A 17,589-nucleotide genomic window follows, 5' to 3' on the forward strand; every position below is an offset into this window, starting at 1 on the left:
AGCTCTGTTCAAATCACACTGGCTTGGTTCGGTGCACCAGGGATCCCTCATCGGTGTCCGGCACCGGCACTGGCTGCCTGGTCCCTGTCCCTGTCCCTGTCCCTGTCCATGCCCAGGGAACTTTGTGCAGGCAACAAGAAGGAGCAAGGCAGAGGGAAACCAGAAACGTCTCTGTTGCGCTGGTTAGTTTGCAGTGGTGTGATGAGGCGAACGGCTGGGGACCCCTGGTTACCTGGGCATGCCGCCATTAGCACGTGCACAGGAATCAAAAAAAGAAACTACTGTGTATAGGGGAGGTGGAACAAAGCCAGCCAAGTACTCTCACAACAGGAACATTACTCAGTGCAGGCAAATGAGAGGCTTTGTAAAATTGCTCCCAACAACGGCTAAAGGCCTTTTCTGCTTGTTTGCTTAAGATGCCTTGCGCAACTTCAGTGTGCCTAAGTGCAGATTCACACGCAGGGAACAGAGATGTTCTCAAGTTATCGTCGCCATCGCTAAGGAAGCCACAGACCAAGAATATAAAGAGTTTTTAACCTCCAAAACAAGCCTGTGGTAATTACCCTGTATCTGACAGTACCTCTTTGGCTCCTTTAGTGAGGGATCTGTGAAGGGTAACTGGAGGTGGATGGCTCTGGGTTATTAAAGGGGCCAGAAAAATTATGTCAATTCAAAAATAATATAACTCACTGTCCTGGAAGACCCAGGTCGCTGAAAGCCTTGTGGTAGCACGGTGGTAGTTCCTGCATCTGCAGGTCTCCGGGCATTTCACTCAGGAGGGGAATATCAGCCCCGTTTTGCAGGGAGGAACCACAACGGCCAGAGAGGCAAAACGACTGCCCAAGGTTATCCAGCAGGACTCAGCTTAGGCTGCGCGTTTCCTAGATCAGCTGAAAAGAAATCCTCTTGCGCTGGATCTCAGCCTCTCTCGTCCTTGGCCGGCCACATCCCCTGAAAGGTGACTGATACCCCTTTCTGCCCCAGACAGGGGGCCCTGGGCAGCCCTTCAGGAGGCGGCACTCACAAGGACTGCTTGTTCCAACATGTTCTCCCTCCTATTGCAGACCTGTATGCATTAAACCACTTTTGGGAGATGCCAGAAAGACCTCTTTTACCCGTAGAGACGTGCCTGCATGCGCTGTGCGTCTCCCAGCGGGACTGGGCCAGGCTGCGTATCCCCAGGGCACATCTCAGAGCTGAGCTCCAGCCAAGCCGTGCTCAGGGCTAAGCTCCCATTCTGCTGATACCTGGATGGACAAGCGATGACATTGGGCATTAGCCCTGTGTTAATGCTTTTGCTCCTCTTGAGCAGGACCCTTCCCTTCCCTGGGGCTTAGCAGACAAACCCAGCAGCACTACAACCACATGCAAAGGAGGAAAACACCTTCACGGCAGACCCAGTGCTCTGCCTCAAACTCTCAGCTGGCTGGGATTGAGCCTGCCTGAAAGACGAGATGGTGGGAGGCGCAAAGGCCAGGTGCCTGCTAGGAAATCATCCCAACTGTCTGGGCTGGGCAGATACCGGCTCAGATCCAGGCTCCCTCCCCCTTCCACCGCAGAGCCAAGTGCCAGGGGTTGAGGTAGAATTTCACCCTGGAGCCTGGGAGAAACCAAAGCTCGGGTTACCAGGCTTCCCTACAGCCCTATGGTCCAGGTGTTGAGCAGCCAGCACGGCCGCCCCAGGGCTCCTCTGCAGCACCCCTTGTGCCCCTGACAGCAGGGGTGTGGTGGCCGCCCTGGGCAGAGGGACGTGGCCTTGTGAAAGTGGGCTGTGAGGCTGCGCCCACGCAGGAGAAGCTGGAGAAGAATTCAAAGAAGTGTGCCCATCACTTTAATATTGAGTTAATATCAGACTACACACAAACAGCCCAGGAATTCCCATGATTGTTCCCACAGTTCTCTCCTTGCTGCTGGCCTCTGTGAAGCACTGACAGCCCCCACTGATCCAGTCCTCATCCTCGCCGATCCCCAGAGAAACCCAGAGAGATCCACTGCAGTCATGCGACCATGGAGGCCTCCCAGTTCCTCCCAGCTCCAGGGGCTGCCTCAGCTCCGGAGTCTCCCCTGAAGCCATGAGTTCTCAAGGATCCAATTCAGTTCCCCCCACCACTGACTGGAGTCCTTCTAGAGGCTGCAGGTAGCTGGAGGTGTTGTGCTGAAGGAGGAGAGACACCCTGCTCCATTCTCTTTATTCCCAAAACCAAGTCTTGCACCTCTACCTGGTCGTTCCTGACGAACTCCCCCCCTGCAAGGCTGGTATCGACTGCCTGCAGCCTCATGACCCAAGGATGGATTTGCCCCATACCTATGGAGCCTGGCAATAAAGGCACGGAGCCCAGATACCAGATAACAGCAAACACCACTGAAATTCAGAAGCTCCCGGGCTGCTGTTAGCATGACCTCTCCCATGCCAGAGTGGCTGGTTCAGTCTCACGTCCGAGGCTCCCAGCGCTGCGGCTAGTGGCTCAGCTCTGGTTTGGAGAGCGCTGTCCTGTGAATCACGCGGGACCTTCAGCCAGACACGGAGCTCAGGTCCGAGCGAAGCACCAGGCTGGGGTCTGCACTGCTGAGATGTCCTGCTCCAGAGACCTTTGTGAGAGCGAGATCAAAGCCCACACAGGGCAAGTAAGGGGCTGCAGGACCAGGGAAGCATGGCAGCAAATGACCCAGTCCCCTCCAAATGCCCTGGGAAACGCAGTGCTGGGGAAATGTCCTCACCTGGGATCTCACAATGGACAGAAAAAATCACCCTTCGTGCTCACGGGCCCCAGACTGCAATGCCTCGTTCCTGCTGTGGAGGAGGCCCCAGAAGGGAGGTGTCTCTGTGTTGCTTTATTTGGGCCAGAGAAGGGTCAAATGTTAGATGCATGCATCTGCTCACCTGGCTGTCCTGATCCATGGCCCGCACAGTCATCATCAGAGCCACTGCTTTGGTCCGGGCACTCTCTGCCTGATGGAAGAGGATGAGACACATTATATCCTCCTACAACCTCCTACCCTGGTGCTGGCCCCCTCCAATAGCCAGTCCTGGCTCCATCCCAGGCACGACGCTGGGAGCGCAGCTGTGTGCCCGGTGCTTTGGCCAGACGCGCTTACACTCGCTCTGAGAGAGAAATTGAGCTTTGCTCTGCAACCTTGGAGAGGATCTCCCCGGAGAACTACGGGGACAGGCAGCCTTCGGGACCAGTGTGCGAAGCCTGCTGGCTCCCCATGCAGGACGTGGCAGGATCAGCCAAGACGCTGCCCTGTTTTGCCGAGAGCGCCTCAGCCGAGGGCATCTTGCTACCAAGCTCACTGGGCCGAACCTCCACCCCTGCCGTGCCAGCTGGCATGAGGCGGGCTTGCCCTTTCCCTTGGCCCTTGCCCAGCTTATGAGTGCTGTGACAGTCCCAGGCCAGGACTACTTGGCTGTTTAACACTCCATTGCACTGTCTTTCTGCCGCAGGCAGCAAGACTCCTCCCCTGGCTTTCACAACATGCTTCCATAGCAAAGGTTGACAGAGCAGGGGCAATGCCAAGGGAAAGAAGAGTGGGGTGGACAGGGAGATGGCAGGGATGAGGGGGCTCTCTGGTCCCCCAGACAAGGAGCAGTGTCTCTACCACAAGCCCAAGGCATGGAGTAGAGAGCGTGGCAGTCCTGATGTTTGGAGACTTGGTGACTCTCTCCCAGCTCCGAAGATGAGTGTTTGGAAGAAGGACGAGGAGATCTGCTCATCTCAGCACTTCCAAATTCCCCAGAGCTGCTGCTTCCCCTCCTTTTCCACCCTCTCAGGGGATCAGCTGCTAAGCACCCTGAAATGCTGGGGTTTGCTGGTTTCTGCCAGAGCACAAGGAAATGCTTCTGAAGGGCTGAACAACAGATGGGATTTTTTTTTTTGGCAGCTAAAAGGCAGTTAAGTAACCCACTAGAATTTGATAATGTCACCAGAATACATTAAGAATATAATCTTGGTAGCAACCAAAGGATAGGGATGTTTGCTTTCATGACACACTCTGTGAATGATTACTTATGACACCACTCCCGGCAAATCTGTCTGCGACACCAGCCAGCCCAGAGCCACGAGCACACTGAGCCGCACCGTGGCCACCAGCAGCACTGGGAAATGGAAGCACAGAGAAACCAGACAGTTTGCAGAGCCTGGGCAGGGGACCTAGGTGTCCCGATACCTGCGTATTTACCTGACCTGCCTTGCACTGGCAGAAGGAAAAGATGCGTAATTAAAGCTCTACAGTTCGAAACCCAATGCTGCTCCCATCTCTGCCACTGACCCACCACATGACAAGTCACTTTGGTAGCCCGTTTCTGCTTCCTCACCACCATACCAGGAATGACCAACATCCCTCCATTTTGAGGGTTCAGGGCTTAGGCAGCACCCACTCTGTACAGGAGAGCCCAGGATGGTGGCAGGGCCAAACTCCAAGTGGCATCCCAGAGCCCGCACTACCGATCACACTCGGCTTATCACTGGGCAGGCGACTGTTTGCTGACCGGGACGTCTGCAGGGACAGCCCCTGCCAGGGAGAGCAGGATAAGAGAAGACAAAGGAGGAAACGAAGCTGTGGAGGTGCAAGCAGCTCCCTGCCCTATCGGAGGGACCTTCCAAGGAAGCGCTGGGAGGGACTCTTACAGAGAGAGTTAACTTAGCCTTTCCCAGACAGAGGCAGCAGCGAGACTCCAGAGCCCTGCCAGGGGAAGGGAATGAGCCAGTGCTGGAGTGGCAGCTGTTGAAAAGTCCAAGCCCGGCCAAGCTCTGGGGACTCCACCAGCATTGGTGGCAGGACCTTGGTGCAGCAGCACCGGCAATTACAGCTGGGTTGGCGTTAATCTGCTCATCTTGGAAGGGAGCGCCAGCTTCTGAAATTGCTGTTTCTTCAGAATATGAACTCTGTGACTTGAATGTAGCCAGCAACAGGAACCCGGCCCCCTTTCCACAAGCCGTTGGACTCTACAAGTGCCAAGTGTCTGATGTGAGCAGGAAAGCAAGGACACTCAGAGGCATGCCACAATCCCCCACCCTGGTGCAGGTGCAGCAAAGCAAAGCTACTTTAGGGAGGAAGGTGTCTCACCTTCAGTTCTAGAAGAGAACGTGGAGTCCATCTGGGCTGGGAAATCAGAAAACTCCACTGGACCCCCATGATCTTTCCCAGCTTGCAGCAAAGACCCTGGGCCACTCCCAGCAGGCTGTTGGGGGGAGTGACCAGGGGGGCTTTGGGCTCCCGAGCTGCCCCAGGACGTGCCCAGGTACCATAGCTCCTGCTGAGGATCAGCCCTCGCCTGGCCCAGGTGCTGTAACGTCGTGCGAGAGGCTTTGTGGTGGGGAGGCTGTCAAACACGCGGAATCCTTCTTTTATGGCGAACTCCCAAGCCAGGTCGGCCACGAACTCTGCATCGTCCGGGCTGCTTTCACCTGGGGCTGGCCTCCCTGGGGACAAAAGAAGAATAGGACATCTTTGTTTGAACGAGCCCGTGTTAGGTAGTCACATCCCAAACAGCGCCATGTGCCCTTGTCTGGGCCAGCCCAGCAGGACCGGAGGAGGCTCCTCTCTAAGGAATACGAAAATAATGTCTTGTTTTTCTCTGATAAGGACTCCCAGGCCAGACCTGATGTATGCAGATAAACAGCACTGAGAGTTCACACCACCTCCTTGCTTTCCAGTCTCTCTTCGAAGGTGGTGCTTAGTTTGAAGGTCTGAGAGCTCCACCTGTAGGACACGGGTCTGAGCTCTGAACTCTGGCCTCTGCTCAGTTCTCCCATGAAAGAAAATCGATCACACAGCAACCTCCAATCAGCACAAACAGCAAACAGGAACAGAGCAGACCTTGCATCCAGCAAAAAGCAGCCGTTGGGGAAACGCCCTGTGTGTGCACCCCTTTGGCCCTTTTTTTCTGTTTGCAGGGCACAACCTGACTACACAACACAGCCTGCCTGAGGGCTTATAGCAGCCTCGCACCCTCCAGAGCCTGTGCTGGAGCAGCGAGGGAGCTCTGTGCTTTACAGGACACACCGTTCGCATCCCTCATGCCTACATGCAGCAATAACTCACTGCACGATTACTCCCAGGTCACTCACCTCCAGAGTGAAACAAGATCTCTCATTTTGATCCCTTATTTCCCACAGGAGCTCTGTGCTGAAAGCACACCACTGTCAGACATGCCACGCTTTGCTGTAGCACCTGGAAATTCAGAGCTCTCAGGATTCACAGCCAGAAGTGCCTGAACCCTGCAGCACATGCTGCTGGTCTGACCTCCCCCGGTTCAGTGTGAGAGCTCTCCCCACACCGGTGCTCTGGCTGGAGACCTGTGCAGAACAGGGCCGGCGTGGTTGGGTTCCTCACCTGCCAGAGAGCGTTTGTAGAGCCCCTGCAGCATTGCAGCCAGTCGGAAAAAGGCAAAGGCCATGTAGAAATTCCAGTTCTCAGGGCGCTCCACTCCCATGTGGCCACAGTACATCTGGGAATACTCCTCTGCCGTGGGGACTCCCAGGTGCCCCAAATCACACTTCCTTAAGCCTGGAACACGTGAGGAGGCAACAGTGAAGCAACAGACAGTGAGGAGCTCAGAGCTGCCTAGGGATGCCGTGAAGCTTGTGGCAGAGCCATGCAGCTGTGGAGCAGCGGAGACACCTGTACCCATCCAACACCTGCGCTGCTGCCATGCTGTGTCCGTACATAACAATGGGGGTTTGGCACCAACCCACATAGGTGAAATGCATACGGGGCAGTTTTCTTCACTGGGGTGAGATTGTGAAAGCAGTGACTGATGGATCTTCCTCCTAAACAATGGGGTGATTTTCCTCCCTGTTTACCCCCACACTGTTCTTTTTAACAAATGCATAACTTCGTGGACAAAGCCCTTCTGGGCAGGCCTGGTTCACAGCTCTCCCACCCGAAAGAGTTCCCCAGCTTTACAGCTGAAGTGAGAGGGAAAATAATCCAAACTAATTTCTAAACACAGTTTTGCAAGCTGTGAAGCAGTGTCCTCCTCTCTGGGGCCATGCCCGACATGACTGCTAACAAAGGTGCATGAACAGGGTGACAGGACCAGCCAGGGTAGGGAGCACGTGGCAGAGTATCTGCCAAACGGGTAGCAGATATGAGACAAACCAGGGATGGGGCGATCATGGCACAGCGATTACTGCGCATGCAGAAAGACGTTTCCACCCTGGAGGGATGCAGGGTTCTTCAGGGAGGGGAGAAAGGGCAGAGCAGGGAATATGGGAGGAGACCCACAGCCCTTTCCAACTGCAATGAGCCCAACTGTCAGCTGAGCGCTCTGAGCTGGAGCTAATCTGTTTCTGAACTCTGTTTCCCCTCTCCGTGTGTCAAATGTGACTTTGCCCCTCTCTGTACCTCTCAGTGCATTAAAGTGAGGTGGCAGGAAGTAGGCCATACAGTTATTCGCCAAATCAGAGATGGGATCTCCTAGAGTTGAAAGCTTCCAGCCAAGGACAGCAAGGACTTCTGGCCTGTCTGGATGAAAGACCAGGTTATCCATCCTGTATCAGAGGGAAAAAGAGATCAGAAAAGTCTCAAGAGGGGAAAAAAAATCCTAGTGCTCAGCAGCAGTAGGTGCTTTCCAGTGCTTTTCCCTCTCTTCAAAAATTGCCAAGTCCTTTGGGAGGCTGCACAAGTGAATGATTAATTTCTGCAAGCATAGGTCAGGGAGGATGGAGATTACTCAATAGTGACCTCCCTGGTTAATGATGAACAGAACTGTGCTTTGAAGAATGAAACCAAATTATTCAGGGCCTCAGATCATTAACAGATGTTACAGGACAGGCTAGCCAAAAAGTGAAGCAGGCAAGTCACTGTCCAGGAGGATCTTCTGGTCATTTCAAAGGCACATAACAATTCCAGGCCCTGCATTGTCATGTGCTGTAGATTATGCATAGTACAGCCTTCAACAGTTTGAGCCCCAGGAGAGGGCAGCAGCCTACTGAGGAGGAAACAGAGGGCAGCCATCCTGCCAGGGTGCAGAGAGCTCCCCAGCTTCCAGTCACACAGGAACCGTGTGCGCTAAGCCTCACGGGAAGGAGCCTTGGCCCGGAATTGGCACACGCCTACGCTGCAGCTTCACACCCCTGGCAGCCAGGATCTGACAACACAGAAGTAGCTCTCAGCGTCCCTCACCTCTGTCCTCAGCCACCACGCACCTCCATGACTTCACCCGTAACACTGCCAGGTTCTGCCATACATCCTGCAGCATCTCACCAGCCACCCAAACCCTTTAAGCACCAAGTATCATTAGCAGCACGCTCCAGGACTGATTTCTGAGTATTGCAGGAGGAGTTGATGATCCCCCACTGTTAGACCAGTGTGTGCAGTGGTTGGGCAAAGAACCTCTGAAACACCAACTGAGGCAGAAAGACTGGAAACGGACATCAGGAGTCCAGGCTTTCAGTTCCTGCCCTGGTTTCCCTGCTCTCAAGTGCGCGCTGCTTTAAACTGCCACAGATCAGTAGGCAGATAAACACTGGGGAAAATAGGAGAGCTCTGGGTGCAAGACAGCACCGGTCAGAGCTCTTGGAATATGTTTCTCATGACAGATGCGAAGGGTTTGTGGCCCTCTAGGTCTCATTACCTGAGGGATGCTGAACATGACCCAGAGCCCAGCTTTCGGACTGCTCTGAAGCTGCTGTGCCAGCCCAGCTCAGCACCTCTTTGGAGTTTGCATATTGCTTTACACTCTCTCTCCCTCTCTGCCACCCAGGATGTGCTCCAGGGCAGTGCTGTCAGCCAAGCAGTACCTGAAATCACCATGCACGACTGTTGTCTTCTGAGATTCAGGAAAATGCAGAGGCAGCCACTCAATGAGTCTCTCCATGGCTGGGATAACATGAGTTTCCATAGCTCGATACTGCTTTGTCCAGGTCTTAACTTGCCACTGAATGTAATTACCTGTAAAAAGGGAAAGAAAGCTCTCAGGGAAAGGGACAGGCACAAAGACGCTTCAAAAGAGATGCATAAAAGATGCACGCAGAAAAAGTCAAACAGCCAAGCAGATCTCAGTCCAGCACCCTGAAATAAGCTCCAAGAGTTTAATTGTGATTTCCAGGGGTCTCATACGTTCTTAACTGGGCACTGGATTTGATATTCTGGCGGAAATAATCAGATCCTGGGCGAAAACGTAACTTCTCCACCAACTCTGAGAAGCTGAGATAGCCCTGCTATCTCCCTGAGACAGACTGGAGGAGCTGAGGAAGTTTGGTCAGAGATGGCAGCAAACAAGTTACTCCTGCGCCCACAGTGCAGCTCTTGCTCATGGCGGGAAGCTCTGGGGACTAGTAACAGGAAACACAGGCCTGGAGGATCTAAAGCAGATCTCCACACCCTCCCACCATGCCTGGGGATTCAGACAGTCTGATGCCCATCTTTGCTTTCCCAACTGCCCCCAAGTTTGGCCCAAAGCCCTGTACCCGAGCCTATCCCTTGAGATGCTGATACACAGGAGAAGAAAACAGCGATAGAGGATACATAGCCTTCTCTCACCATGCTCCCTGAGGTCCTCCAGTTTGGCTGCTCTGAGGTCTACGCTGTGGATCTTGGAGAGGACTTGACTCATGGCAGCATAAATAGCCCTTCGCTGGCTAGGCTGCAGCACAGGCAGGGAGACGTCGCTGTAGACGCGGCCAGCACAGTGCTCCATCAGGTAGAAAGGTGTGCCAAGGGTGCTGGGGAGGCAAGGTGGAACCAGCAGGTCTGAGGTTAAACCTGCTACCTACCACCCCTCAAATCTCACCTGCACCTTGAACGTGCCCCCAGGCCTCACCTGCATGGCAAGGTGAAGAGCAGCCTCAGCAGCACTTGAGCACTCACGCCCAGCTGTGGCCTGGGCTCAAGCCCAACAGCGCAGGCTGCCAGCCTGTAGCACACAGCTGTGGCACGACCAGTCCCGTTCCCTCCAGCCCCAGGAAGCTGAGCTTGGGGCCGGGCTACAGCACCAACCACCTCCCTGCCTCCCCTGCAGTGGGCTCTGGAGCCGGGCTGTCGCATGCAAACATCACCAACGGTGGACACACATTTAACTGCAGTGCAGAGACTTATTACTGCAGCCAGCAGAGATCTGAGCGTAGCTGTGCTGACTGCAGGCTAGACAGGGTGTCTCGGTCTCAGACTTGCTGCTATCGTGGCTGTAGATCTTGGGGCAAGTCTGAGGACTGGCAGTTAGAAAAATCACCTCCTTATTGGAAACCTGAGCACTCTGAGTCAGCGGGAAGCCCTACAACATTGTTTTATAGCCCCTTTTCAAAGGAAGACAGCATTTTGATTAATTGCTAAAATAGGACACACCTAAACCAAGCCAAATAAAAGTGTTACTGTCCTTTGAACTTCTAGAGGCTCCTCTAGCCCAAGACTGGGCAAACACTAATTAGACCAGTGCACTTTGTGAGGTCTGGCTCCTTCTCTCCTCTCCTCGTCTTTGGGGGAATCTGGCTGAAGTTGTCAAGCACAGAGTGAAAGCTGAGGGACAAGATTACCTTCTGTCCTCGCAGAGGGCAAGTACAGTAGGAACAGGAACACCAGCCTCAGAGAGTGCCTTCAGTACCCTGCCAGGGCGAGTCAGAGAGCCGCGTCAGCACAGAAAGGCATTAGGGAATCAACACGAGAACTGCATTGTTGCTAGGCAGACACGCAATGTTAAAGAGAGTCCTGTGCTCAGTTTTAAGCACACTAAAATAACATGGCTGGGGGTAGGGGAAAGCAGCACAGCAAAATTTTTGTATGGCCCACAGCCTCGAGACTAACACACTCTGAAAAACCAAGGGGAGACCACAGCAGCCCCCCCACGTGTCCTGCTGCTCTGCTGCTGAGGCAGGGACCTCTGGCACAGCAAAGTGGTTTGCAGCATGACCACTCCAGCACGGGGCTAGCCCTTAGCTAGGCTCCTCGCTGCGCAGTTGCAGTGTCGTGCTGCAACCTCTCTCCCACCCAAGGTGCCAGACGCGACAGTGAGATCCTGCGTCTCCCAGCACGTGCTGGGAGAGCTGTGGTGTGCTCCGTGGATTGGGAAGGATCGCGGTGCAGGAGTGGGGAGGGTGCTTTTCACAGGCACAGGGTCCTAACTGCATGCTCACCACCAGCTGCAGGGCGGTAGCACAGCCTTGTCTCTCAAGCCAGGACTGCTCACGCTAGACGTAGCAAATGGACGGATCACAGACTGGGATACGGAGCTGTGCAAAAGGCAGGGGAGGACAATGTGGGAGGCAGGTGTGTGAACTGTGTGCATGATGTGGGACAGAAAAGGCGAGGCTGGAGCAGAGCACTAGGAGGGGCTTGTTTGGGATCTACAAGAGTCTTCCCCGGTCAGCTGGCATGAGGAGCGCAGCTCCTTCTCACCTGTATTCCATTCTGACAGCAGGGCCTGAGGGATGCAGGCTGTCAGAGGGCTCCTTCTTCAGCACAAGCAAGCGATCTCCAAACTTGACACAATAGGCCCGAGTAGACTGTCCGTGGCCAAATTGCCGTAACACTAGTGGGCCTGAAGAGTTGAGAGCAGAGGGTCAGCAGACAGAAGCATGAGCTGGGATTAGTTCTCACCACTTCTCCAGGTTTTACTTCCCCTTCCTGCGCCTGGGTCTGAGATCCCACTTGCAGCAATCGGGAACCTACACTTTGCTCCTGTGTCCCAAATCCCTGGAGAGCATGGCAATTGCTCATAGATGGCTCACAGGCCAGGAATATTCCTGGCATCTCTTTGGCAACTTATGCTCAATCCCTCCCAAATGAGGAAGTCCTAAAATGTTGTTTCCCATTTCTGGGAAACAGTGACAGATCCCTGAAACCCGAATGGCTGCAACATTTGCTTGGAGATTAGGAGCCTTTCATTAATACTATTTTTCAATCCATCTGTCGTAGGATGGAAAGAGCCAATGGCTCCAGAATATGCGAGCTTTGAGGCTGAAGAGCAAAAACCACTGTGATACCTGTTGCCTGGTCACCGAGAACATTTCCAAGGTACTTTTGCAGATGATCTTTTGGGATTTCCATGCTTGGTCTCACTGAACGAGTATATGGAACAAACCCTTGCAAAGGAAAACCCAGATAGGTTTCCAGCTCTTTGAGTGCTACTTCTGGATCATCGACCTGAAAGCAGGAGGGAGAGAGAAACACTGGGTGATAGTTAGAGGATAAAATTGCCTGGGAAATAAAGAGCTCTGCACACTTGTGAGGCATTTATCTGTGAGTCCCACAGCACCAATCCACTAAGACACACAGGAGTTCACTGGTCAGTCCCTGCCAGCACAGAGTGCCATTACCAATACTCGCTGAGCCTCCCGTCTTGGTCTCTGTCCTGGAGACGTTCCTGTTAGTGTGGCATTGGCACTGTGAGCTTGGGCTGGGCTAAGAGCTGGAATTCCCTGTGTGCGGTCCAGGGGAGAAGAGTTCACTCTTCCCACCAGTGCCATGCTTGTCCTTCCCCCTCACCAAAGTAAAACCCCTGTGCTTACCATCCTCAAAGCCTGGGAGTTAACCAGCCACTCCCCAGCTGACAGATCCATGAAGCCTCAGAGCTTCTAGAAACGTATTCAATATGTCTTATTTTCTCACATCAGATGGATGTGGTTGTCTCAACCATACGGTTGGGGCTGTTTCTCTAATAGGAAATGGGTCCATAAAGGAGAAGCGACTTCTCTGAGTTTACACTGGCTGTAGGGTTTAGAGCTGTGAATGAAACAGGGCAGTGCAGACTTTGCCAGTAATCCTCCCCTTTAACCCCACCACATCCTGTAGGAATAAGGACAGGCTGAAACAAAAGGCTTGGCAACACAAGTCTGCCACTGTGATTGAAAATCCTGGGCCATTCAAGTCAAACACAGCTTCTGGACTTAGAAACCATCCCCAAAGCCTGCCCTCGTTGCATTGCTTTGTACCTTCACTGTTCGAATGCCAAGCTGGGCTGCTGCTTTTAGGTTCTGGCTGCTGTTGTCGAGGAAGATGGATTCCTGGGGCTGAACACCCAAGCGCTCCAAGCACAGCTTGTAGATACGGGGATCTGGCTTGTGCATTCCTTCGCGATAAGATTCAACCATCTACGGCAACAACAAATAGATTATGCATGAGCCTACTGTGACCACAAACATCTGTGCAGTGTTGGAAATGGAGCATGGGAGGGTGGGAAAGAGACTGACAGTCTAAGTAACATGTGAAATAAAGGACACGGGGAATGGAGGGCTGACAGAGCTGGATAGGACGTGATTCAAGTGGCTGCGTGGGTGCCAATTGCTTGGCTGTGGCTCTGTCAGCTCAAATAAGCTAAACAGGATCAGCCAGTCCTTGGATGGAAGATATCCAACGAGATGTCACGATGTGGGAGACTCACTGGATGTCCCAGACTATGCTGAACCAATTGCTCAGTGCTGTCCAAGAAAGCCTTGGATTGCACCACCTTCCAAATGATCTGGAAAAGCGGTGTCCTGACCATTGCACCTATCAACCACGCCAAAGCGATCTTCACAGCAGCGGAGATGTTGATCATAATCATCTGCCCAAACTTGGATCAAAAAAATCTTGAGTCAGTCTCTGGATAGTCACATTGCCCTCAAAACCATAAAAAATTCAAGCAATATTTCACCCCTGCACTGACAGACACTCTAGGAATAGAAATGAATCTATTAGCTAGACATAAAAGCCAATCCTAATGGAAATCCACATTCAATTAATTTTTTTTTTCACTAATTACTGTGCAGTGCTGTTGCCTGCTGTTAAAGAAGAGCCACACTGCATGAGTGATGACACCGGATAGCCCATGCTTATTAAAGTGCTTTGAAACAGTCTGGGATGAAAGGTACCACAGAACATCACAACAGAGCATCACTCCACTAAGAGAACTTCATAGGCACTGGTGTCACTAGTATAATGCACAGAAAGCCGAGTCGATAATGACATAATGTTGACAAGATGACTTTAAACAGTCCCAGGTTTTAAATGTGTTGATACGACTCTTCTTTGCATATTTTGTTGTCTCAATCAAAGCTATAAAACAAACAAGTCATGAATAAACTCCTGAAATTCAAAGATTTGAGCTGGGGCACACAAAACCGCAAATTTTCTGTCATGCTGAAGCGAGTCCTCATAACTGCCTGTTCAAGTGAAGCCATTCGAACCAGCCTCAAGGTTCATGGCTAATCTGGTTCATCTTTTCAAAAGTGAAGCATGCTGGGAGATGGGTCTCTGCCTGCTCATCAGCTCAGACAGATCAGCATGTTGCGGTAGTGGGATTTTTCTAATATGGGGGATGCTTTGCAATTCTTTGGGATGAAACAAGCTTTAAAAGAGTAAGGACTCAATACACAGGAAGCAGGGGCACTGGGTAATAACATTTATTTCTTGTAGAGTGTTTCAGCTTCCAAGTCCTTTATTGACATAACTAGCTGTGCCTGTTACACGTATACTTGTGGTTGCGTGGGCATTTTGCAATGAATTTTCAAATGCACAAGTACCTGCCACTCACTCAGACCCTCTTCAAGGCCCAGTCACTACAGCGAATTATGCCAGGCAACATTTTCACAGATTGTTACATTTATGTCTACTAATACGTGCTGCTGGTTGCCGTTCATTTGGTACCTGCGTGTAAAGAATTTCACTTGCAGCTTTCTATAGACCTAGCTACAGAAATGCATTTTGGAATCCATCCAGGCTTACCACATCGAAGTGCTTTCGGTCTAGGGGCAGAAAGGCCTCTCCATTCAGCAGAGAGAAGTTGTTGCTTAGAAGAGCTGTCTTAAGACCTTCCGCACGGATACACTGTACTGCTTCTGCCATTATGGGGAGCTGTTTTATCATCTCATTTCTGATTAAGTCCGAGAGAAAAGAGTCCACTGGAACACAGACATTTGCCTAAGAAACCAGAGAAACCCCCAAGAATGATAATTAACCATAAATGGTTTTTAAGCAGGGAGGAAAATAAGAGTGGTTGGGTAGGTAGGCTGCCTGCTCATCTTATCTTGCCGTCCTACTTCCTTTGGCAGCAGAAGGCAGTCAGGGAATCTCCCAGCTAAATTGCTTAGACCAAATAAACAAGCGTTCTCACATTACTAATTCTACAGAAGCAGCAGCAGAGATAAAGGGCTGATTTTGGGAAAGAGAAATGCACTAGGACTGTGCCTGCCACGGTATCAAAGCAGGTTAGAGATAAATACTGCTTTACCATTCAGCAGGCAGGAAAGGAATCTGCATTTTAGACCGAGCTGTTTCAAAAAGACTTGATTGAAAAGAAGATTCTTGCACTGTGTTCCTGGAGCTGTGGTGGAGGGGCTTCTACTGATCTTAAGAACACTCCCTGGAGACCATGGCCTCCATCCATTGAGCATGCCCATGTAGGAAGTAGCAGCAAAAGGCTTTTAGCTGATCCCTGACTCTCTGACTTCTCATCTCGGCTGATCCTAGAGGTGTCCCGAAATAAAAAAAGTTATGAAATATGCAGGAAGAGGCTGGTGGAAGTGAAGGCAAATTCAGCCGGTCATCCTGCCTGGGTACCAGAGTGATGATGGCAGTGAAAAGTCTGCCCTGATCAGACAGCAATGCTTCCTAGATGGTAAATCCAGACCCTTCCATCAGAGGATTTCTTTTAAAAGCTCGTCTTTCCTCACTGAACCACCACATCGCAGGATCCCGTTTCCCTGCAGTCAGGAAGCACAAAGAGAGGAGGGGGGAGTTGGCTTACAATCTCAAAGCACTGCTGTCCCAATTCCTGCAAAAACTCCACACTCGTCAGCTCTCCTCTTGTGTACTTCAGAGAGGGACTATTTTCCCCTCCAGAGAATATAGCTTGCTGGATGGTGCCGGCTGGAATACAATTCCGGGCCTCCCAGTCTAAACAGAGAAAAGTAAGAAAGCCAGGAGAGAGCACGCATGGCATCATCAGAACTGGGAAATTAGCTTGAAATCCCTCTGAAGTCTGATACATCGACCAGCATTCATGAGAACCGATGTGCTGGACTGGGGTAATTTACCCAGACACGGATAGATGAAGTTTGGGCATTCCCCCAACTGAAGCACCTCACCGCTATTTTTGGTGTGGTACCCTTGGGGTGAAAACACAGAGTTCTTGAAGTGTCCTGAAGGACTGTACCAATGTTGGGTGGTATCAGCCGGTGTCATTACAGGACAGTTTCATTACCAGATGGGTCCAGGCCCTGATCTGGAGCTGTCAACACGGTTGCCAGTTACTGTCAGTTCTAGTACTTCTGATGGCACAACAGGGTACCATCGTCATCATCGCAAGTTCTTGAATATCTTACCAGAACCAGAGGCAGCTGACAGGGACACCTGAAATTTATTTTCCTTCCATGCATAGAAACAACAGGAGCAAATGAGAATACACACCCGCGGCTGTCTTGTAAGGGGATGGGAGGAGCACTCCGCTGGCATCAAAGATCACGGCTTTATAATGGCACCATCCAGATTGCCTCTGCCGAATTAACCCCTGCGGGTGCTGCCGGATCCCAGCACAGAGCAGGTAAGGGGCGCGGGCAATGCTCCTCAGGTACATGCTGTGGAAAGTTTGCAACTGGCCCGTGCCGAACCAGGAGAGAGGCTAGGATGCAAAGTATAGAACGACAAGGGTAAATATTTATCCATGCACACGAAGTGTCCCAGCCAAACTGGGGCACCTGAATGTGGTGTAACACTGGGTCCTTAAACCCTTCAAATGGTCAGGTATGACATAATTTGACTAATCACTAACACCCACACTACTGATTACCCATCACAGCAAAACTTTGCAAAGTGACTACATTTTTGCAACGTTCTTTTTGCTTGTCTATTGATCCAGATGTCCCTGGAGTCAGTCCTGCTATAGTTATTCTTCTATGATCCAGACGATGCTGAGAGGGTTTCAAAGACGTGTTAGAGGGGCTATAGGACGCTGGCATTATCTTGATTATCCAGGCGTATCCTTTATCCTTCATGGACAGCTCTAAGCCATGAAGCGAAGTCCTTGTTTCCAGGGCTGGGCTGCCTTTTAGTTTCTTTTACTTAAGCATGAACCACACCAATGCCTGGCACAGCCCTGAGCTGCGAGATACCAGCGTGGTGGGTGTGAGGGGAAAGGAAGAAAAGGGTTTTTTGGGGGGGGGTTGGGGGTTTTCTGGGGGGAAGGGAGGCGCTTCAGCCTAAGGGGATGGGGCCTGGTCCCTCCAGCTTGGCTGCGTTGCCACGGCAACGGGGCCTGTGGCTCTGATGCAGGCCTGCCCAGGCGGGACTGTCACCCCCCCTTCCACCCCCAGTGTCCCATCCCTCCTGAAGTCACCTTTTTGGGGTGCCGGGGCACGGAGGGGGGGGCCGGGAAGGGACTCCGTCCCTTCCGGGCCCCCCCCTCCGTACCCCGGCCTCCCTAGGCCTCGTCCAGGCCAGGCCTTGCCAGGAAGAGGGCAGGCTTCACCGTGCCATTTGACCCCAGCCCCTCAATCTCGCGAGAACACACCGGGAAATCTCGCGAGAAGCAGCCGACCGCCGCTGGCAGCCCCCCGCCGCCGCTGCCGCCGCCGCCGCCGCTGCTTCGTCGTCGTCGTCGTCGTCGCCGCCGCCTCTACGTCATCGCGTCGCCGACGTGACCCCGGCGGGGTCAGAGAGGAAAGGTGCGGGAGG

At 52.4% G+C, this 17,589-nt stretch overlaps 1 protein-coding gene across 10 annotated transcripts; it reads right to left on the minus strand.

Annotated features, from left to right (window-relative positions):
• Positions 1-1,808: 1,808 nt before the first annotated feature.
• On the minus strand, positions 1,809-17,522 carry ACAD10 (acyl-CoA dehydrogenase family member 10). Of its 10 annotated transcripts, XM_087754887.1 has the most exons (16): positions 17,426-17,522; positions 16,327-16,537; positions 15,665-15,813; positions 14,644-14,838; positions 12,873-13,031; positions 11,925-12,084; positions 11,338-11,479; positions 10,479-10,547; positions 9,490-9,671; positions 8,748-8,898; positions 7,351-7,496; positions 6,337-6,510; positions 5,068-5,423; positions 2,882-2,950; positions 2,719-2,791; positions 1,809-2,589 (listed from the first exon to the last, which is right to left on the minus strand). In XM_087754887.1, the coding sequence occupies exons 2-15, from the start codon at positions 16,490-16,492 to the stop codon at positions 2,759-2,761; spliced, it is 2,151 nt and encodes a 716-aa protein (XP_087611013.1). In that variant the 5' UTR covers positions 16,493-16,537; positions 17,426-17,522; the 3' UTR covers positions 1,809-2,589; positions 2,719-2,758. The 10 variants fall into 10 exon arrangements, with proteins under 10 accessions (XP_087611013.1, XP_087611011.1, XP_087611012.1 ...); XM_087754885.1 differs by lacking the exon at positions 2,719-2,791; XM_087754886.1 differs by having other exon boundaries at positions 1,809-2,791.
• Positions 17,523-17,589: the final 67 nt, after the last annotated feature.

The sequence above is a fragment of the Nipponia nippon genome, unplaced genomic scaffold, assembly GCF_047370975.1.
Source record: "Nipponia nippon isolate SJK-2023a ecotype South Korea unplaced genomic scaffold, ASM4737097v1 scaffold_18, whole genome shotgun sequence".
Classification (NCBI taxonomy): Eukaryota; Metazoa; Chordata; class Aves; order Pelecaniformes; family Threskiornithidae; genus Nipponia; species Nipponia nippon.